At 64.3% G+C, this 21,501-nt stretch overlaps 2 protein-coding genes across 2 annotated transcripts in view; one reads left to right on the plus strand and one right to left on the minus strand.

Annotated features, from left to right (window-relative positions):
- CCDC33 (coiled-coil domain containing 33) overlaps positions 1 to 11,883 on the plus strand; it is a 58,837-nt gene extending 46,954 nt beyond the window's left edge. The window contains exons 15-25 of the mRNA XM_026068368.1: positions 5,719 to 5,821; positions 6,138 to 6,244; positions 6,957 to 6,990; positions 9,469 to 9,664; positions 9,768 to 9,856; positions 10,181 to 10,312; positions 10,785 to 10,857; positions 10,945 to 11,066; positions 11,334 to 11,417; positions 11,563 to 11,679; positions 11,791 to 11,883. Of these exons, the coding sequence (XP_025924153.1) occupies positions 5,719 to 5,821; positions 6,138 to 6,244; positions 6,957 to 6,990; positions 9,469 to 9,664; positions 9,768 to 9,856; positions 10,181 to 10,312; positions 10,785 to 10,857; positions 10,945 to 11,066; positions 11,334 to 11,417; positions 11,563 to 11,679; positions 11,791 to 11,853 (1,120 nt within the window). The 3' untranslated portion in view covers positions 11,854 to 11,883. The remainder of the gene's footprint in view (positions 1 to 5,718; positions 5,822 to 6,137; positions 6,245 to 6,956; positions 6,991 to 9,468; positions 9,665 to 9,767; positions 9,857 to 10,180; positions 10,313 to 10,784; positions 10,858 to 10,944; positions 11,067 to 11,333; positions 11,418 to 11,562; positions 11,680 to 11,790) is intronic.
- An 80-nt stretch (positions 11,884 to 11,963) lies between these two features.
- Positions 11,964 to 21,501, minus strand: part of LOC112967327 (cholesterol side-chain cleavage enzyme, mitochondrial) — a 13,243-nt gene continuing 3,705 nt past the window's right edge. Inside the window, exons 3-11 of the mRNA XM_026068399.1 lie at positions 17,869 to 17,936; positions 16,760 to 16,915; positions 16,231 to 16,430; positions 15,518 to 15,721; positions 14,748 to 14,908; positions 14,505 to 14,671; positions 13,917 to 13,995; positions 13,400 to 13,591; positions 11,964 to 12,789 (exon numbers count right to left, since the gene is read on the minus strand). Coding sequence (XP_025924184.1) covers positions 12,667 to 12,789; positions 13,400 to 13,591; positions 13,917 to 13,995; positions 14,505 to 14,671; positions 14,748 to 14,908; positions 15,518 to 15,721; positions 16,231 to 16,430; positions 16,760 to 16,915; positions 17,869 to 17,936 — 1,350 coding nt within the window. The 3' untranslated portion in view covers positions 11,964 to 12,666. The remainder of the gene's footprint in view (positions 12,790 to 13,399; positions 13,592 to 13,916; positions 13,996 to 14,504; positions 14,672 to 14,747; positions 14,909 to 15,517; positions 15,722 to 16,230; positions 16,431 to 16,759; positions 16,916 to 17,868; positions 17,937 to 21,501) is intronic.

Here is a 21,501-nt window from a genome sequence, read left to right on the forward strand (position 1 = left end):
GGGAGAGGGTGCTGCAAGGGGAGAGGGTGCTGCAAGGGGCGAGGGTGCTGCAAGGGGAGAGGGTGCTGCAAGGGGAGAGGGTGCCACAAGGGGCGAGGGCGCTGGGGCCCTGCCCCCGCAGCCTCCCCGGCAGCCCGGCCGCGGTGCAGCCGCAGCTCCGAGTGCCACCTAGCGTCGCGCCGTGTCCCGTCCCGTCCCGTCCCGTCCCGCCGCCCGCCGAGCACCAGCGCCGCCGCCGCGCGGGTCGCTGCTTTCGCTAAACGTTCCCCAAACAAGGAGCTGCTCCAGCTGCGCGGGGCTCTAAAAATACCCAGGAGGCACTGAAAGAACCAGTTCAGGGTTTCCGCAGAGAAGGAGAAACACCGATTTTCCCCCCCCCCCTTTTTTTTTTTTGAGCTGCAGGATTTCTGCAAGCCGAATGCCGACCAAAACCCAACGGCGGGGTTTGCTGCAGCTGCGGGCCTGGCCCGCCGTACCCCAGACCCTGCCCTAGGGCCGCAAGACGTCCTTCCACCCCCCGAATTGTACCTGGCCGGGAAAAGAGGCAGAGGAGGCTGGGCAGCCTCCGCCTCGAGGGCCGAGGGCGCCCCGGGGGTGCGGGGCAGGGCGGGCACCGGGGGGGCTTGCTGGGCTGCAAGGCTCCAGGCGGAGGGCAGCGCTTCCGGGGAGGGGGCTGCAAAGCTGATGTGGGGTTTTGCTTATTCGGCATTAATACTGCAAATCAAACGGGTGGATGGAAACGATCGCCTGCCCTGCAGCGCTCGCTTTCTTCTTTTTGGGGACAGCCGACGCGGCGGCTGCCCCGGCTCGGGGCGGCTGCGAGCAGGCGAAGGAGCCGGTCTCGGCGGGTAAGGGCTGGCTTTCCCTGGCATGCCCGCAGTGCGGGATTAAGCCAATTAATAAAAGAGGCCCTTAAATCGGCTAATATGAATCCAGCTGATAGTGTGGCTCACTTCTCAAGGAGATTAAGGATTCGGCGATTTACTTCCCCTTTGATTTCATTAGCTCTTCGCGCCAGCGGTGATTAACCGGGTGCGGGAAGATGCTCTGCTGAGCGCCGAGCCCGACCGCCCGGACTGCGAATCCCCCTGCCCTGAGCCAGGGAAGGCAGAAATCAGGGAAAACCAGACAACCCATGTCCAAAAATAACTTTTTTTTCCCACTCAGTTCGAAAAGATTTTTCGGCACGCTCGTCCACCCTCCACCGGCAGCTCGACCTTTCCGAGCGCCAATGAACCACCCGAGGAAAGCGGCTGCCTCTGCATCCCTTCTAATTAACGAGCCACGTTAGGCCGGGCTCGTTAGGGAGATGCCGCTGAGCATTTGGAAAACTGGGCCCCAGCGTCACCGCCTCTCCCCCTGCTCCCAGGGCTTGGGGGCGATACTTTTCCCCTTCTTTAAATCCCAGCAGGAATCTTTAAATCCTGGCAGGAATCGAGGCTACCCCAATTCCTGAATCGTCTGGTCTCAGGAGGGGTTTTTTAGGTCCGACTCCGGTTTCAGGTTGCTGCGACCCATCCCGGGAGGAGGAAGAGGAGGAGAGCCCGTCCTCGTGCTGCAGGCGCCGGCTCACTCGGAGGCTGCTGGCGTTTGCTTTCAAAGCCATCCCACCTCTTTGCGCTTTGCTTTTTTTTTCTCGAGCAAAATAAAACATCAGCGACACGCAAGCGAGATGGGAGGGCTCGCGCTCCCTGCTGGCGAGGAGCAACGGCGTTCGTGAGCCTTATCTCGCCCGAGCAGGCAGCGGGCTTGGAGGCCGAGCTCCGCGGAGAGCTTGTCGGCACGCGGCGTTTACTCGTGTAATCTGGCGGCTTTTATTTCCCCGTTCGATACGCTATCAGCAGCCAGCAGCTGGGCCCGCCACCGAATAGCGATGGCAATCGCCCGCCCGAAAAGCGCCGTCCTGAAGGGGACGGGAGCGGGCGACGTGGTGTCTCGATTAAATTGAACTCCGCTCCCATTAAACGCTTTTCAGTACGATCCAATTAAGTCCCAAATTGAATAGCAACGCTCCGGCTAATATACCCCCCTCCACCCGCCCCCCCCGGCTCGCCGCCGCGGCCCCGTAGATCATGGCGCGCGGGAAGGGAGTTCAACGCGGGTTCAATCAGATAAAGCGCTGCTTCTCCGCGGCCTTTCGCCAGCCGGTGCCGGAGGCGTTTTGTGGGTTCCCAGGGAAAGGTGTTGCGGGTGAAAGCGGAAGAAGCCGCCAGGTTGCCCTAACCCGCCTCTCAGTCTAGGTGTACTTGCAGGGGGGGTCCGGGTGTTAAAGCCATCGTGCCCTGAGGAGCGTGAATTTGAGTCGGGAGCTTCGGGGTTTCACTTCGCTCGCGGGACCCTCCCGTCCCTCTCCCGTGGGACCCTCCCGTCCCTCTCCCATGGGACCCTCCCGTCCCTCTCCCGTGGGACCCTCCCGTCCCTCTCCCGCGGGACCCTCCCATCCTTCTCCCGTGGGATCCTCCCGTCCCTCTCCCGTGGGACCCTCCCATCCCTCTCCCGCGGGACCCTCCCATCCCTCTCCCGTGGGATCCTCCCGTTCCTCTCCCACGGGACCCGCCCGTCCCTCTCCTGTGGGACCCTCCCATCCCTCTCCCATGGGACCTTCCCGTCCCTCTCCTGCGAACGGTGCTGCGGAAGGAAAGTCGTCTTCAGGAGCATCCACAGTAGTCAAAAAGCGAGTTTTCACACAAATGAAGGGCTAATTATCTCCTGACGATTTCACGAGCTTTTGTTACAGAAAAGGGAATTTTTCCCTCTGATCTTCCTAAGCTGCTGCAGCAATTTTTCTCAGATATGCAAATCGGAGCTTATCCCATCTTCATAACAACGACGGAGTCGGGCTTGATATTCACCCGGGGACCCGCTATTTAGTGGGGTTGGGGGGGGGGATTGGGTTACAGATGAGGCTCGTGTGCTGCCTGGAGGTGCCGGTTTCAATGCCTCCGCGACCACAAGTGAAACGAGTTGGACCATTCTCAGCCTCTCCCCTTCGGACACGCAGCACCCGGGGAGGGATTGCCCCTGCCCGCAGCCGGAGGCGGCAAAGGGCCTGGTGTGACCGGGCATGCTGCGGCCACCACCAGTCGCTGCTGCCCGGGCAGGAGGGCAGGAGCGGGGCGAAGCTGCCTGCCCTCCCTGCCCTCCCTTGCAGGGTATCGCCAGACACCCGCCCCGTCCCCCGCGATTCGCTCTGCGCTTTGCCTTCGCCCCTCCGCAGGCGAATCGATTCCAGCGTTTGAAACTAATCGGCTACATCAAAGTGTCTCTGAGCAATTTGTTAAGTAAATAAAAAACTTGGCCTAGGCAAATATAGGAAGGGGGGGGGGGTGTCTCGTCTGAGCGGATGAAAGGCTCCGAATCCGCGTGGGTAATGGCTCTAACGGCAGGGAAAGCTTCAGAGAATTGTAAATGATGGTGGGGAGGGGGGAAATAAACACCAAGTGCAGGAGTTTCAAAGCTTTAGGCATTTCAGATGCGGATTCCCAGGCTTTCATCGCTGGCGCGCTGCAGGAAGAAGGCAGCTGCGGCCCCGGCCCTCTTAGAGAGCAGGTATAGGAGTACAGGGGGAGCGTGTCCGAGTACCCTTAACTCTGCCCGCCCCGACGGGCCCCTCCATTAGGACGGCGGCGATGTGGGAGCGCGGGGGGACCGGCAGGCTAAGGGCACACTGGTGCTGGCAGGGACCTTCGGAGCAGCACCGGTCTTAACGGCCGGATGGCTCAGTGCCCGGCCCGGCGGAGCAGCCGCCTCCGCGGTCCGGGCCGCGGGAGCCCCGCTCGGCGGGACACGGGAGCCCCGCTCTCGGCCTCGGCAGGCGCCGCACAAGCTCCGAGGCGCTGCCTTTGCCCCGGGCTCATCCCAGCACCCTGGGCAGCAGCAGCCAGCCGAAGGCAGAGGAAACGGCGAGCCCGCTGCCGTCCCCTGCGGTATCAACGGCACGGATAATCACGCCCTTCCCACGGCACACCAGCTCTGTGATGAAAAATTCACGGCACGGGACACGGCATCGCAGATCTGTGGGGGCTCCTGGCATCCCCGGGGCTGGCGCGGCCGTGCCGGTGCCGGTGCCGGGGAGCTGAGGTTGAGGGACAGGCTGAGGCTCAGGAGCTGGGACGGAGCATCCCGTTCGTGCCTTAAAAGCGACAAATTCAGCGCGGGCGTCACTTCTGCAGGGGTCTGGCGGGGGGGGACGTGGCAAAGCCGGAGCCCGGCTGCTGCCCGAGCCGAGGGACGATGGCAGCGGAGAGCCCGCGAGGAGGCAGGATCGGAGCGCCCGCGAGTCCCTCGGAGCTTAACCGAGCGTTTGAAACACGGGAGGAGCGCGCTGGGAGTGGGGAGCCCCCGCGGAGGAGCGGGCCACCCCGGTGCCCTGCGGCCCACATCCAACGCATGGAAATGAGCCACGGGAGCCGCGCCGCTGCGCTCGGACCCGGCAGGAGCCGCCGCCAAATTGCATCCTCCAGTCTCGCTGCTGGGAGCAAGGGATAAGGCGGAGACGGCTAAAGCGGAGCCAGGCCGGGGGGGGCCGGCGCAGGGCTCTCCGGCGGGGGGGTCCGGGCTGCAGTCACCCCCCCCAGCGGCAGCTCGCCGGTGACACCCAGGACGCTGGGTTCGGCCCGCGCGGCCGCACTGCTGCAGGGGCGCACGGGACGCTCTGCCCTGCCGGAGCCGCCGGCCGCTCCGGGCTGGCCGGGAGTCGGGGCCGCCCAGCAATGCCGGCTCGGGGCAACGCGAGCCGAGCGGGGGCTGCAAAAGCTGGAGCACCGAGCACCGCCTGCGTTAGGGGACCGGAGCAGGCGTCCTCCTCGGCTCGCCGGCCTCGCGGCGCTCGGCCAGAGCTCAGCGGTGCCCGGAGGAGCTCGGCGCTACAGCGCGGCCTCCCGCAGGAGCCGAACGGCTGCCCAGGCGCGTGCGGAGCGGCTGCCTGCGCGGGCCCTTGGGCTGCTGCAGGCGTCAGGGGCAGCGCGGGGGAGCCGGGGAGAGGGGGAACGGCCGGGCTGGACCCAGCGCTGCCTTTTAAAAGGGATCAAAGCGCACGCTGATGTTTCAGACAAACCTTTGTGGAGGTCAGCGCCAGTCTAACGGCATTCCCGTGTCCAGTGCCCTTGGCTCCCGCAGGAGAACCTGCTGGGGAAGCTGCAGACCCACGGACCGGCTGCAGCAGGGAAGCCGACACCTCGGCTTCCGCTGGCAGGAGCCGGGGAAATGCTTGTGCTAAAAGGATAGGAGCAGCCATAGGAAGCTGATGTGACTTGCACGGATCAGAGGGGTGATAAACACAGAAAGGTCGAGAGCCCCGTAGACGCAAATCGGCAGGGCACCCGCAGCACCCGCAGCACCCGGGGCGAGCCCGGGTTTGCACCCGCTCTCGGAGAGCCTTGTTTTGCCGGCGCCGCGTGCAGGACTGCAGCTCCGGACGCAGACGCGCCGGTGCCGGGCGGCAAGGGACCCGCGGGGCGCCCGCTGGTGCCGGGGAGGCAGCCGCGCCGCGGAGGTTGCTAAGAGGAGGTTTGTGTTGTGGCGACGGCAGCCGGCGCGGCGCGGCACGGCTCGGCACGGGGAGCCGGCCGGGCTTCGGAGCAGCCGCTGCCTTTCCTCATGCTGCAGCCCCCCGGCCCCGCCGTAAGCGTGCCGGCCCGCGCGGGCCCCTCGCCTCGCCGTGCCGCTCCGCGGCTGGCCGGCTTGCCGCGGCGTTCCTGTTTGCCGGCTCCCGGGGAGGGGGCATGCTGGAGCCGGGGCAGCCCAGGGCCCCGCTCCGCCGGAGCGTGGGGCCGCGCGGGAAGGGCCCATGACGTGGTACTACAGGCCCCTCTCCTCCACCGTGAGTCCTTGGGGGCATCATGGAGAGCTCGGCTGCGGGGGGAGCCGCGTCCCGCTCCGGGGCTGTGCAGCCCCCCGGGCTTTGTGGCAGGGCTGGATGCAGTTTTCCCGAGCCCTAAGCGGTGCTGGCGAAGCTGTTTGTTTTGCCCCGGGGGGGAGAGCGGAGAGCAGGGGGGGCTGCTGCAGGCGGTGGGGATGGGGGTGAAGGCGGGGAGATGGTGTGTCCAGAGGAGGCGGGGGGCTCGGCTCTCCTCCGTTTGGGGGTTATTCCCGGCACGTGCCTCATTTCCCCCCTCGGCTCTGCTGTCTCCTCGCAGCTCCAGCAAGGTGATGTGTCCCTCCCGCCTGCCGACGCCGTGGCTGGGATCCTGCCCGGAAAGCAGCCATTCCCACGGGAGACGGGAGCACCTCCGGAGGAGCAGAGGTACGGGGGGCTGCGCGCCCCTGGGGCTGCAAACCCCCCCTCGCTCGCAGGCGCCTCCTGGGCTTCCTCAGCTCCTTGGGGCTGCGGGGACTTTGCTGCTAAAGGAGCAACAGCGGGACCAGGTCGGGCAGCATCCCGCCTCTGGGCATCTGTGCCCAGAGCTCGGTCCCCCCTTCGGCAGCCAGGTGCTCCCATGGGATCCCCCAGTGACCGTTTCTCGGGGGGTTCCCGCCTGACTCCCCCCGTTTTGCCGAGGTGCATCTCCTCCTGCTGCGGGGCAGTGCTGTGCCTCCGGCTGCCGAGGGCAGGGGGTCTGTGCGGCCCCCATGGGCGCAGCACCCCTGCACCCACGGCCCGTGCGAGGCAGCACCCCTGCACCCGCGGCCCGTGCGAGGCTGCACCCCTGCGCCCGCGGCCCGTGCGAGGCTGCACCCCTGCGCCCGCAACCCGTGCAAGGCAGCACCCCTGCACCCGCGGCCCGTGCGAGGCTGCACCCCTGCACCCATGGCCCAGGCGAGGCAGCACCCCTGCGCCCACGGCCCATGTGAGGCTGCACCCCTGCGCCCGCGGCCCGTGCGAGGCAGCACCCCTGCACCTGCGGCCTCTCTCCCCACCGCCGCCGCCGGCTTTGCCCCCCTCCCGGGGCCGGCGGCGCGCAGAGCGTGGCAGGGTGCTGCGTGGCTTCCTGCACCCTCTGCTCTCTGCTCCGCAGGTGGCCGGACGGCGCCAGGGACCAGCGGGAGCAGGTGAGTGCCGGGGAGCCGGGGGGCGGCACGGGCACCAGGTGCTGGCTGCCGGCAGCGTCTGCCTGCTCCTTCCCCCTCTCTCTGCCTGCTCTCCGAAGCGGCAAGGAGCTCCCCAAGGCTGCGCGCTGCCGCTGCGCCCACCCTCTGCCCCCGCCGGCCGGCTCGCGAAGGCCGGTCCCAAGGCTGCCAGCCCGGAGGCCGGCGGAGCTGCCAGGCACGCGGCTCCGTCACGGCCGTCTCCCGCCAAGGCCCCCGCTGATGCAGCTGCCGGCGGGACCGACCCTGCACGTGCAGCCCGGCTCTGCCACGCGGCCCCGCGGGGGGCAGGGGCAGCGGCGCCGCTCCCCATCCCACCGCCCCGCTGCTCCGCGGCCGGAGGGGTTTCTAGAGGCCGTTGCGGCCGTTTCTGCAGCAGGCGCTATTGCACAGCTTTGCATCATGAGGTGCAAACCCCTGGTGGGTTTTTTTGGTCCGTGAACTTTTGCAGTCTCCCTCTGAACCCACACGGCAAGCGGTGCCACAGCTGCACCTACAACACAGACCTCAGCATGCAAACCCATTCCTCCAGCAGATCCAGGCTGATCTGTATAAAAGATTTGCCCCTCCATCCTTAGCTGCTGCCTCCCCTGCTTTTAAGGACTTGCAAAGCCCCGTGACATCAGCCAGGACCCAGACTCGGGGCAGGGTTCGCCACGGGCCGGAGCCAAGCCGGGCAGCGTGGGCAGTCGCAGCACGGTGCTCGAACCTGGCACAAACGCCGGGCAGGCCCCTGGCTGAGCACCCTGCGGGCGCACGGGGCTGCAGGGCGTTCGGCTTGGCCTCGCTCCAAGGGCCGAGGGTGCTGGAGGGGTCCAGGCTGGGTGAAGGAGATGCTGGGTGCACGTGCTGGGATTTATTTCGGCAGGGAGGCAAGCTGGGACCTATCCGTACGAGAGCCCCCGTCGTGCAGGCGCCAGCCAAGGCCACGTCCCCAGCCCTGGCGGTTATTGCACCAGAGGGAGCGACTGAGTCCAGGGGGACCCTCAAGTCCCATCGACTCGGCTGGGAAAGGCGAGGGGGCCCTGCGAGAGCCCCAAGCAAAGGGCCCCCCCCCCCAAGCCCAAGCTTGGGCTGGCGAGACGTGCCCGTGGCTCATGGCCAGGGGTCAGCTGTCCCAACACGTGCCAGGCTCCTCATCCATCCCGCAGGGCTGTATTTGGCTGGCCGGCTGGCCAGCTGTCCAGGGATGCGTTGGGGACAGAGGATGGGTGAACTGTCACTGGTGCCCGGAGCCGTGCCATGGGCAGAGGGCTCCAGCGTCCCCCAGGGACTGAATGGGGCCCTGGTAGGTGCCGCTGGGAGCTGAGCACCGTCCCGCTGGGAACGTTGGCAGCCCCTCTCCCTGCTGCGGCCCCGACCTTGGGGAGGGCCGCGTGGAGCCCTGTTTTGGTTTGCTCCGCTGCTGAGATAGGGCCGCGCGGGTGCCCTTGCTGCGGGGGCTCTCACGAGGTGCCATGGCAACTTTATCGTCCTTCTGCCTGTCTGAGAGCCAGGGAGGGGGAAGGGGAACCGCAAGGGAGAGGCGCTGAGATGCCCTCTGTCCACCTCCCCACCTGATGCCACATCTGGAGCTTTAAAAATGTGCTGAAACAACAGCTTATTGCTGTGGCTGAGTCCCAGGGATCTGTCGGCTAGGTACCTTGGCATCTCCTCTCCAGCCCAGACAGGTGACATCCCAGCCAGTGTCTGGTGGCCCCTGCAGCACCACTAGCAGCCAGGCAGAGCTGCTTTGGGTGGCATGAGATCCTGAGCTGCAGAAAGCCCCTCCAGGGACATTCATTGGCGCTTGTGTCCACCTTTGGCCCCAGCTCCTGGCTCAGACCAACTACTTGTCACATGGAGAAAAAAAGCCAGCCAAGTCAAGGCATTGAAGTAAAACCAGAGGCGAGCAGAAGCTCGAGCCGGTGCCTGAATTTCAGCCACAGCCAGGGCCAGAGCACTCACGGGTTGGTTCCCCTCAGAGAGCCACCACGGTCCATCCTGCCTGAGGACAAGTCTTGGCAAGGAAGGCATCCCTGGGGCTTCGAGGCCAAGGCCGATGGCTAGGAGGCAAGAGGCTTGAGGGTCAACCTCCAGCTCTGCCACAGCTCTTCTCCATGTCCCCAGGGGAGTTGCCTCTCCTCCACAGGGTGGCAGGAAAGATGGGGAAATGCTGGGGAGTCTGCCAGAGCAGTGTGTTGGGATGGAGGGAGAGGTGGATGGAGGGAGAGAAGAAGGATCACTGGAGGGACAGAAGGAGAAGGATGGATGGAGAAGAAGAGATTAGATGGTTGGAAGGGAAGGAGGATAACTGGAGTTTTCTTAGCCTCTCCATGGTTGGTCTAACCCTCAAGACATCTGGGCTCTATGGGGCTCTCCCCATCTGTCATTGCCCTGGGGCTGGGGTGAAAGCCCACGCTGGCAGCAGGCGATCAGCAGGATCCCTTCTGGGATATGCAGGAGACGAACAATTACCGCCTGGCGCTGGAGCGGATGGCAGATGACATCCTGTCCCTCCGCCAGCACGTCACAAGCCTGGAGATGGAGAACAGCAAACTGCGGCGCAGCCTTACAATGCACGAGGACCTGGGCCGCATGCTGCTCAGCGACATTGATGTGGATGTCATGACCAGGGCAGAGATCATGGACAGGATTGGTACGGGCAGCAGGGGGGGCAGGAGGGTGGCAGTGAGGGACACTGCTCCCTGCCCTCATGGCTGTGCATCCCAGGGGCCAAGGGTGCTCGTGCTCTCTTGCAGCCACCCTCAAGCACAAGCTGGCATCTGGCACGGTGGAGATGAGGAGACTGAAGGACCGCGTGCAGCAGCTGCAGAACGAGCTGATTCGGGTAGAGATGCCGGAGGGTTTTCCGGGCACGGGGAGCAGGGAGGGAAGGCGCAGAGCAGTGCGAAGGCCGGGGTACGTGGAGGGCCTGCAAGCTGGAGGTGTTGGGGCTGTGCATGGCCCCTGCAGCCTCTGGGACCCTCCTGCCCTGAGCAGAGATGCAGTACCAGGACAGGCTGGACCCCAGCAGCATCAGCGACTCCTCCATGAGGCTTTCCCTCCCCTGTCTTGCACCCTAACCTCTGAGGGCCGGGAGAGGCAGAGGTGCCCCGAAGCTTGAGACACAACACAGGGTCCCCTGGCTGCTCATTCTCTTCCCTCCTACTAGAAAAATGACCGGGAGAAAGACCTGGTGATGCTCCAGAGAGTCCACCAGCAGCAGCAAGCCGCGCTGAGGAAGTACCAGGAGAAGATGGCCAAGATGAAGGGCCTGGAGGAGACGGTGAGACAGCAGGAGAAGGTGAGTTGGGGCAGGCTGGGAGCGAGAGGGGCAGGCAGGGGGGCACAAGGCTGGGCAGCCCTGGCCCTGGGCCACATACTCCCAATAGATGCCCGCGGTCCCTCCTGTCCCCTTCTGTATCCTGGGAAAAGGCTACAGACACATGCTGGGAAGCCCCAGCTATTGGCTCTAGGGAGATGGCTGGACACAAGCCATCCTGGGAGAGAGAAAAGGTAAAAGAGAGTGAGAAGGAAAATGCTGCCCTGGTCAGATAGAGATTGGGGCAAACCGGCAGGGAGAGGAGATCCCAGAGAGGGGCACAACCACCTTCCTTTAATGCCTGCAAGCTGATGTCTTCGAGATTAAAGACACCATCCCTCCCCGGCCAGGCCCTGGCACTCAGCGCTCCCGAGGCAGGAAGGAAGAGCGGGGGCGAAGGAATGCAGCGGGACCCAGCCCCTGCCCGATGGGATGGCTCTGCTCTCTCCCGCAGGTGATCCAGACGATGGAGCGGATGCTGGAGGAGCGGCTCTCTGGGGCAGGCAAGGGCACTGAGAAGCCAGCGGGTGGGTGCAAGCAGCGCCGTGGGGAAGGGGCTCCTCAGGGTGGGAGGGTCCCGGTGCTCTCTGCATCCTCCTGTTCTGGTCCCGCAGGTGAAGCCCTGGCCGGGGAGCTGTACAGCACGCTGCTGGCCGAGAACCGCAAGCTGCGGGAGGAGCTGGCGAGGCCCCGGCACCCCTCACCCCCCACCGCTCCGCCGCCGCAAGCCTTGCCGGTGAGAGCGGGCAGTGGCATGAGGGCTCGGGGATGGGTGGGCAGAGCCGTGGCACCCGGCATCGCCGGGAGAGCAGGGAGAGCAGGCGCCTGCTGGTGGGACACAAGCCTAGGGCCACCACGTGTGGCCGGTGTGGGTCAGGTGCCTCTCCATGGGGTGGCAGCCGCAGCCGTCTCCCATGGCCAACCCCCTGTGAGCATGGGGACAGGAAGGGAGCTGACACCGCTTTGCATTTCTGCTCTCCTGCTTGTCCTCTTCAACCTGCAGGACGTCTTCGGCAGCTCGGAGAAGCTGTCCCTGCTGGCCAAGCTGGAGAAGGCACAAGCTCGCAGCCGTGTCCTGGAGACTCAGGTGAACCTCACTCGCTCCACCAGCACCCCGTCCCTCCCCGCTCTGGTGCCGCGCACCCAAGGACACCCTTGGCTGCCCACCCTCGACCACCTCAGCCTCCCACCCTCTTCCCCCCTGCCTTGAGTCCCCCCGATCTCTGTCACAGCTGGAGGAGGCCGCCAGGAGATGGGGACGGGAGAAGCAGGAGCTCAGCACTCGCTTGCTGGAGCAGGACCATGGCTTCAGGGCCTCATCCTCCAGCTTTGCCCATGACCCCGCCGCGGTGAGTGCCTGGGGCTGAGGCCCCTCGTGCAGGCACTGACCAGCCTGGCCAGCCTGCGTTAGCCAGGGATTGTCGAGCTATGAAATGAGATGTATTCTCATTTCCCACCAGAAGATGCCACTGGACCCCGTGGCTCCCATGAGGAGACACCAGACGCTGGACCCTCTGCCCTAGCCTGTGCCAGGACCGGAGGAGCAGCAAGACCGTGAGAGGTTTCGCCTGGTCTGTGCATGTCTGCCCTTCATCTCCCCACCCCGGGACATGCTCTGTACAGGACTCCGGAGAAAGATTCAGAAACTATTCATGCACGTAAAGAGTATCCAGTGCTTTTGCTGCATGACTAAGTTACAGAGCAAATCAGAGGGGAAGCAAAACGTTAGCAGATCTCGGAGCAGCATGACCGCTGGTCCCCGCGTGCTACAGGCAGGATGTTCCCCCAGCCTCTGGGGATGCGCGGAGCAGCGCCGAGGTCTGCGGGTGCCTCAAGCAGCTACAGCAGGGAGCTGGCAGTGCCCGGCGAGGCTGGGATGGGCTGGGGAGGGACACCACCGCATCATGCCTCCCTCTGCTGCAGACCCCTTTTCCATGGTGAGCATAAAAGCAGAGGGAGCTGAGACACGGGAGGGGATGTGCCTCAGGGCTCCTTGCCCGCTGTGAGCCCACCCCGGGGCACGGGCGATGCTGGGATCGGGTTCCTCCAGTTTATCTCCCCAGTGGCGTAAGCGCAGCCTTGAGTGAACTGGAGCAGAGGCAGGGGGGCACAGAGCCAAGGCTGTAGCCATGAAAGCTTCACCGCTTTCTCCCAAATCATATTCCTTTGCTGGAGTCTTGCTGTAACATCATAGGGAGCTTTCCAGGACATAAAGCATGTGCCAAGCTGTCAGAGACATGCAGGCGCAAATCCCCTCTAACTGGGACCAGCTCGGTCCAACGCCCGCTGTCGCAGCCCAGTCCCGGGATTGCCAGGGAATGGGCTCTTCTGCCCCCTCAGGCCTGGGACTTCAGAGGCCTCAGGGTGAGGTGGATGGGTTTGTCCGGGATCAGGATGAGATCAAATTTGGTCCCAACTTCCACGGCTCTCTTGGTTTCAATCTTGAAATTCTCCAGCATCTGGAAGGGAGGAAAAAAGCAGGTGGAAAATGCCAAAGATGAAAAAACCCAGAGGTCCCAAGGGCCAGACAGGGGCTGGTTTCCCTCAGCGCCAGCTTTGGCACTGCCCAGGGCTTTGCTGGACTGGGAGCTCGGCTCTTCATCACCCCTCCCGGCTAGAAGATACTGCTGACACGACCAGGCTGTGCTCACAAGGCGCATGAGCCCTCCTTGGTCCCTGACCACGTCCAGCCCTGGGACACCGCGCGTACTCGCAGCAGCAGCGCGCTCAGTGGCGAGGGTGGTGACAGGATCCACGACTTCCCTGCTCCACTAAGACCCACTGCCAGGGTGTCAGCGCGTGCCCCAGGCTACGCCGCGTCCCCCAGCGGTGCCGCGTCTGAGCGTCTCGCAGCCTTGCGCTGTGCCTGGCAGAGGCTCCGACGAGGTGCTGAGCGCCAGCTCTGCCCGGCAGTGCCCGTCTGCGGGAGGCGGCGCGCCGGGGCGGTGACCCGGCCTGGCCCTCCGGAGCTGCGGAGGGAGCAGGGGGTTTCCTGCCCCGCAGCAGCCGGGGCGCCCCAACTCCCCCACCCCGCGGGGGCTGGGGTCTGCTAGCAGCAAGCTGGCTTACGTGGACGAGGAAGAGCTGCATCTCCAGCTCGGCGATCCTGCGGCCCAGGCACTGGCGCGGCCCAAATCCGAAGCCCAGGCCCTTGAAGTATTTTGAACCCGTCGCCAGCCAGCGCTCGGGGTTGAACTGCTCTGGCCTGGGGAAGACCTTGGGATCCCGACCCATGGCATAAAGCCCGACCTGCACCAGTGTCTGCGGAGGCGTGAAGAAGGATGAGTGCCACGGCCTCCCCGCTGCTCTGCCACCCCCTGCTGCAGCCACACGGCTTCATCTGTGCTTTGGAAACCAGCAGTGCCAGGGCCACGCGTGGTGGGGGAAGGTGGTGCTGGGCTGGGCACCCCTCCCTGGCCACAGCCAAGCGCCACAGCTGCCCCACCAAGCTGCCTGGCTGTGCCCAGCGCCCCGGATCTCCTGGGTCCCACCTCTGTTCAGAGTCACTTCCAAAGCAGAGAGGGGCTGAGGAAAGGCCCTGTTTCCGTGCTCCCTGCGTGCCTCTTCTCCAGGCTGGGCTGCTCACCTTGGGGGGGATGCAGTAATCCTGGAGGATGACCTCTTGTGTGGTGTATCGCTGCAGGGTCACTGCCACGGGGTGGAGCCTAGGGGAGAGGGATAGTCAGGGGAGACGTCCAAGAGGCCCCCCCTGTGCCGTGGAGGATCCCCGTGCACCAGTGGGGTGTCACGTTCAAGAAGGACGGTATGGCTAGGGGACACTGGTCCCCTCCACCCCTCTCTGCAGCGTTAACCCACACTGAGCACTGGTTGTGCATCTTTTCCAGACTGAGCCTTGCAGACTGCCTCCCGGGGCACTGCAGAGGTTGCTGAGAGGTGACCCGCTCACCACCTTGGAAAGGTGCCCTGGGATGGCGGTGATCTGCGGCAGTGCTGGACATGGGTTGGTGGCTCTCTTTTACAAGGATCAGCTGCAAGACACCCTGCCACAGGAGCTCATTCTCCTTGGACAGCAGGGAGCTGGGGAAGCGCGAGTCCCACGCATGCTGTGGGATTCCCACGGTGAAAAGGAACTGGAGATTTGGGCAGTAGAGGGAGGAGGGTTGTTCTTGTCCCCTGCCAATGCGGGGAGAACCAGCTACTGCCTCCTGATTACCTGAGCGTTTCCTTGATGGTGGCTTTGAGCAGCCGGATGGTTTTCAGCATCTTCACCCTGTCTCCCTCTGCGTCCCGCTTGGCGGCCAAGATCTCTGCCCTCAGCTGCTCCTGAATGCTCGGGGAACGCGCTAGCTCGAACATGGCCCACTGGAGCGTCATGGAGGTCTGAAACAGAGCAGAATGGCCAGAGCTCAGAGCTGCCTAGGACCCGACCCCCGAACAAGTCCCGCCTGGTCCTTACCGTGTCCACTCCTCCTGCCATCATCTCGGTGACGCTGGCCTTGATGTCGTCCAGGGGCAGCTTGTCCTGCATGAGGAGGCTGGAGAGGATGCCCGTGTACTCCTTGGTGCTCTTGCGGTGCAGCCGGAGGTCTCGGTAGACATTCTGAATGCATTTGTCCGCTGAGGAGACACAGGCAATGCACTGAGCGCCCTGCAGAAACCCAGCAAAGTCTAGGCCTGGCAGGGGGCTCACAGGCTGCCTGAGCAGGACCGTGGGTGGTCCAGGCATGGTCCTGGTGCTGCAGGTGGCAAATGCACCGTAGGACATTGCTGTCCCCAGGCCAGTGGCTTTTCCATTCGAGTTGCCCTTGCAGCAGAGCACTGGCTGGCTGGGCACAAGAGGCTGGGTGGTGAGGGTAACATGAGGCATACACCCTGCAGGAGGTTTTTACCGGGTGCCAAAATTTCTCTGATCCCACAAGCCCCTCCAGGAGAGCTGGCTCTGATGTTCCCATCAAAGTGATGCCCATAATGTGCCCTTCACCCCTCCCAGATGATTCCCAGTTGTTCCAACACCACCAGCTCCTGTTGAGTAGATCCCACTCAGAAAGCCTTCCCAGCCTTGGTGGCCCTGCAGCCTCCGTGTGTGCCCCTGATCTGGGCAGCTGGCCCCAGGAGAAGGTTTCCACGCAGGTCCAATGAGGATGTGCTCTCGAGGTTGTCCTCCCCCCGGGCAACACACAGGGCTGGCGGTCCCAGCATGGAGGCACATGGCGGAGGAAGGCTCACCCTGCATGAAAATGGCATCCCACGCTTGGACGTGGTCCCGCCACGTCTTGGCATTGAGGCGGCGGAGCAGAGCGGGCGGGATGTAGAGCATGGGCGAGGTGGTGTGGAACATGAGGGTCACGGCATCGATGAAGCGCTGCGCCTCGGGGTCCACGAAGTCCTGCAGGAGGCCGAGCCGCTCCCCATACAGGACGTGGCACACAGCTGCAAGCACAGCACGAGTGAGGGGCCCAGGCTCTCCCGCAAGCCCGGTCCTGTCCCCTGCAACCTCCCAGGTCCCTCCTGCCCTGTGGAGGCTGCCTCCAGCCTTTCCACAGCTAAGGGGGCCCCTGGCCTGTCCTCCTACACTCCTCTGGCTTCACAGGACCATGGAGGCATCCCCTATGGGGTAGAGCAGTTGATGACCCTTCTGTAGATGATAAAGAGCTGTCCAGCTGTGAAAGTCTCAGCTGGATCTTGTGTGTAGCTGAGAAGGTGTCCTGAAGTGGGCAGTGACCCCCCCCCCTCACAGGCCCCTTGTTTGGAGAGAGCTTGTCCCTTTAGACCCTAAGTTTTGGGGGGAGAAACATGTTTGGCCATTCTGAGGAGGAGGCTGGGGGAAATGCACCACGTTGCCCATGTCAGACACCATGCAAAGGCGTAGTTCAGAGGCAACATCTCTCCTGGAGGAACTCAGCCTGGCTTCATCTGGGTCAGAAGCCCGGAGCACTCACACTCCAGGGCAAAGCGGAAGAGCTCGTTGGTGAAATCGGCCGTCCAGCGCTCCCGGCCGCTCTTCTTGATCTGCACTCGGGCCCGCTGCACGAAATCCTCCCCCACCTCGCTCAGCAGGGGCACGAAGGAGTCCATGACCTGCGGTGACAGCACCTCCTTGTTCAGGGTCAGGCGGTCCGAGCGCCAGGCCTCCCCTGTCCTGCGAGACACGAGGGAGAGCTCTCAGGGGCAGTGGGTACTGGCTTCCCCATCCCTCCCTCTGCCCCGCAGGGTGCCCATGACCCGCTCCCCCAAGGGCACTGCCAGCTGGGGGCCTCTCATGTCCCTGGTCACCATCTCGGTGCTCTGTCATCCCACCACCCCGTGTGCCGGGGTGTTTCTGCCCTGGCGGGTCCCGGCAGGGCTCTCAAGCAGGGCACCGCAGAGCAAGCAGGTCCCATTTCCAGGGGTGAGGAGGGAACCTGTCGGCCAGGCGAGGGTGATCTCCCCCGAGCGTCCCTCACCAGCCTTCCCCACCTCCTCACTCACTTAAGGAGCACGCCGTAGGGCTTGTTGCGGAAATCCCGGTAAGCCACCCAGGGCGGCACGCTGAACCTCTCCGGCAGCATGCCCTCGGACTTGAAGAGCGTGGCAGCGTCGTGGGGGCTGATGATGTTCACGCTCTCGTAGACACCCAGCTTCTCCCTGCGACAATCAGGACGAGGTCAGGAGCACCAGCGCCACCCCTGCCCGGGCCCTGCGTCGGGGTTTGCAGCCCCTCTGCCTGCAGTGCGACTGCCAGACCCACCTCCCCAAATCTGCAGCCCACCGGGTAGCACCCCCCAGGTGTCCTGCCTATGGGCCCAAGCCTGGGAGATGCAGCAGCTCTGGGAAGCGCAGCTGCTCAGCACCAGCCAGGATCCGATCCTCAGGGCTCTGGCAGGCACAGCTGGAGCAGAGACCTTGCCAGGTTAAATCCTTCAGGGAGGAATTTGGCCCCGAGGATGATTTTTTTTAAGGAGTCAGGAGAGAGCAGGATTTCAATGTAAAGCGGTGGCTGCTGTGAACCAACGCAATGCCCTGGAAATCTTTGGGGCTACCCTGATTTACACCACTGGTAGATGTGTCCCATACCCTTGGGTCAAAAAATGTATGCCCCAACCAGGGCCAGTCCTTGCTTGGGGCAGCAGGGAACATGCAAGTGCTAACGCAGCCGGGTGCCCCCCTTCCAGCCCATCTACGTGAGGATGTCGGTACCGAAACCTACGGAGATCAGAGGGGCAGAGGAGGGGGCACAGAGACCTTCTCCAGCCCTGCTTCTGCTTCCTCCTAACAGCCTAATATCCTGCCTACAGTCTGCACCTGCAAGGCGCTAGCTGAACCTTTGCAGACCCTGCTGCGGCCCCTTCGCGCTGCATGAGCGCCCGCAGCCCCCGTGCCGTGCAAGGACTCCCACCTCTCGGTGCTGCACGTTCACACGCAGACCCCCCCCCCCGGCCCTCCGCAGCCCCCTGCCTCGCCGGCTGGTGGGCCAGGGCAGGAGAGGAGCCCCGGGGCAGAGCTGGGAATCCCACAAGGTCCCCGACCCGCCAACTCAAACCGGCTCCAAGCAGCCGGCAGCAGGACAAGCCCGGAGGAGACCCTGCTCAGCACCTTACCTGTAGATGGGACCGAACTCCTGGAACTTGCGGGCCATGATGTTATGGATGTTGTGAAAGCCGCCCTCCTGCCAGAAGCGGTAGAGGTTGAGCCAGCCGGCTTTCCAGTTGCCCGGGAGCTGGTTGAAAGGCCGAGCCGCCGTGGCTGGGGCCGGGGCCGAGCGCAGCTCGCCGGCGGCCACGTGCACCCGGCGGCAGCCCGCCGCTTGCCCATCGGGGCTAGGAGCGTATCTCCGCAAGCTGCGAGGTTTGGGCACGGCCCTGGCCAACATGACGCGCGGCCGGCAGAGCGACCGAGCCCGGCGGCGGAGGATTGCCTGCGGGCTGCCCCGGCTCCCGCAGCCGCGCTCTTATCCCGCCAGCCGCGGTGTCAAGGAGAGGAACTCCGCAGGGAGCGCGGCGCCGGCTCTCCCGCCGCCGTGCCCGCCTCCTCGTGAGTCACGGCTCGCCCCGGGCCGGCGCGCGGCCCCTCCGGGGTGCGCGGCAGGCAGGCGAGGCGCGCCGGGGGGGCTGCCCGCTCCCGTCCCCGGCGCCGCTTTCCCTGCAAAGGCAGGCAGAGCTCGAGCGACGCAAGGAAGGCGCAGGTCAGCGGAGAGCACTGAAAACCTGCAGTTCGCTTCGGGTGGGAGATGCCGGCCCTGGCGAGGGAAGGGCTGTGAGCTTTATTTTGGCACTGGCACCTGGGAGGAGCAGAGCTCCTCTCCCATCACCTCTGCAGAAGGAGGTTGGGGGGGTGGGGGGGTTTCCAGAGGTTATAAAGATCTCGAGAGCGGCGGCGCTACCCCAAGGCCTTGAGCAGGGGTGCTGAGCGGTGGCACGCTGAACCCCAGGAAGCACAAACGCTACCACAAGCATTTGGGGTGAAAACCAGCACCCAAGCGCAACAGGAGAATTACGTGTTTTGTTTGGCACCGAACGCTAGGGATCACTTGGGCACTGACTCTCGACACCCTAGCTTGGCCTTTGAGCGCATACTAAATAACAGAATTAAAGTTTGAAGTGATCTAGTGAGCTATGGGAAGGGGCAGGCCTCCATCAGCCAGGTACTGCGGGGGGTCCCAGCATCAGTGGTGGGGCTGGGGTGGTCCCGGTGCCCATGGGGCAAGGGAGCAAGGGGCGACAGTGGGGTTTCAGGTGCTCATGAGCCTGAGGGGTGCACGGGGCGACAGGAGCAACATGTGTCCAGCCCAGAGTCACTGGAAGCTGGGAGACTCAACCCCAAACATGCAAAATATCATGGGTTATACCTAAAAAAGTTCATGACTGCTCAAATCGTAAGATTTATCAGTGAGTCATTGCACACCCAACTTCTCTGGGGTTTCTTTTGTGCCTGCCTTCTGCTGTTAACCTCTCCCTCCCACGTTCTTCACCTCTACACCCAGGCAACCTAAAAACAACGCCCTTTCAGCTGTCCTCCTGCACGCCACAGCCTCCGGCTTTCCATGCCCGGCGGCTCTCGTACGATCACGTCGCCGCCTCGGGGCAGGGGCAATCGCCCCCCCCCCCCCCGAGCTGGCGGATGCGGGGGGGATGCCAGCCGGTCTCCCCAATCCCAGAGCAGCTGCAAAGACGGGTTTGGGAGCACCGGCTGCCATCGAGTGAAATAACCCCCAAAGCCGTCCCGGGGAGGCTGCCGGGAGGGGACGGTGGCTGAGGGCGAAGCGGCTCTTGCGGGGTGCGGTGGGCGGCTGATGGCCCCATGGAGCCGGCCGACGGCTCCTGCAGCTGAGCGCTGCGTGCGACACCGGGCTTCTTCCCTCTCTTTAATGAAACCCATCTCTTTGCTGCCTCCCAGCAGGCCCAGTAAGGCCCAGTCACGACCAGCAGGCAGTGACGTGTGGGGCCGGGGGCTCTGTCCCAGTCGGGGATCACGGGGACGCCGCGGTGGGCATTGGGCAGTTTATCTCGCCCCCTCCAACGCCGGAGCAGGGATCGCTGTGCTGGGACCGCGGATGTGGTGGGATCCCCGCAGGGGCGTAACGCTTGTTTGGACGGGCGAGTCCAAGGAAAGGCTGGGAAGGTAGAAGAGAAACACGGCGTTCGTCAAGCTGTGTCTGTGCGGTGTCCCGGGGGGGGGGGTCCCCAGGAGGGTTCTGGGGGTCCCTGGGGGCTCTGGGGGACCCTGTGGTGTCCCTGGAGGGTYCCCGGGGGTCCCTGGGGGCATCGGGGGTCACTGAGGGACCCTGGAGGTGTCACTGGAGCAACCCTGGGGTGTCCCTTGGGCATTACTGGGGGCTCTGGGATGTCCCTGGAGTGTCCCTGGGGGCTCTGGGGGTCCCTGTGGTGTCCCTGGAGGGTCCCCAGCGGGTCTCTGTTGAAGAGTCCTGGGGGTGTCACTGGGGCATCCATGGGGGGGGGGTCCCTTGGGCATTACTGGGGGCGCTGGGATGTCCCTGGGGACTCCTGGGGTATCTCTAGGGTGTCCCTGGGGGGTCCTGGGGGTCCCGGGGCTCCCGGGGGAGGAGCGGCAGCGGCTCCAGCTCCCGCAGCCCGTGTCTCTCTCTCCCTGGCTGGGGGCTGCGGAGGGCCCTGCCTGGCCGCAGGGTCCCCACGCTGCCCAGCACCGCTGCCGCCGCCCTGCCGAAACCCCGGGGAAGGGGGCCGGGGGGGGGGGGCTGCAGCGGCTCGCAAACACGCAGGGAAGGCTCCTCCGACCGAAGTGCAGTGGGGCAGAAGTGCCGCGGCATCATTCACCTGGGAATAAGCAAGGTTTACGGGAAGGGTGTTGTAAATTATCAAATAAAATGACTTCCTTTCCTGTTACTTCAGCGTAATTAAATAAAGCCGGAGGAGTCTGGAGTTCATCTCGGCTAAACAAGACGAAGTGCGACCCAGCAGTCAACTCTGTAGGGAGAGGAAAAAAAAACCAAAAACCAACCCTGCCTCCTCATGACCTAGGAAACTATTTTAATGCAAAGCCTTTCCTACTGCAATACTTCATATAATCAAGCCTCTAAGTTTAGAAAGAAAAAAAAATCTCTCTTGTCATTGCCTAAGGAAGAAGTCTCCCGGGGGGGGGGGGAGGGGGTTGTTATTATTTGGCATTAAACTCGAATTGCACTCCCTGGGAGCGGGGCAAGGGGCAGAAAGGGTTGTGCCCCGAGGGGGAGGGATGGGCTCTGTTGTTAGAAGGGGCGCAGCAGCGCAGATTAGCTTTTAGCGGAAATCAGCGCACGGCGGCGGCCGATTCCCGCGGCGTGGGGCGACGGAGCCGCCGAGCGCCCCGCGGGAACGGCCCACGGCAGCCCCGCGGTGGCCGCACGTCCCGGGCTCGCAAGCGTCCCGCTAGGGCACAGCGGTTGGAAACGAAACAGCGCAGGAAAACCAGCCCCGGACACGCCGGCCGCAGCAAGGTGCTCTGCCGTGTGTCCCCCCGCGTGGAGCCCCCCCGGCGGAGCGGGGCCGAGCACCCTGCGGGGCCGCTGCTCCGGGGAGGCCCCAGCTGCAGCCAGCGCAGCTCTGCTGCCCGCCACCGCTCGCTCCAGCGGCCGGCTGAAAATAGCTCCTTTGATGTCACCTTTTTTTTTTTTTTGCTCGGTGTTTGGGCAGCTTCTGCCACGGGCGATATGTCACATGTTGCAGCATATAATGAGTTCGCATGGATTTTCTTTCTTTCTTTTTTTTTTTTTTTTT

The sequence above is a fragment of the Apteryx rowi genome, unplaced genomic scaffold (genome assembly GCF_003343035.1).
Source record: "Apteryx rowi isolate R43461 unplaced genomic scaffold, aptRow1 scaffold_27, whole genome shotgun sequence".
Classification (NCBI taxonomy): domain Eukaryota; kingdom Metazoa; phylum Chordata; class Aves; order Apterygiformes; family Apterygidae; genus Apteryx; species Apteryx rowi.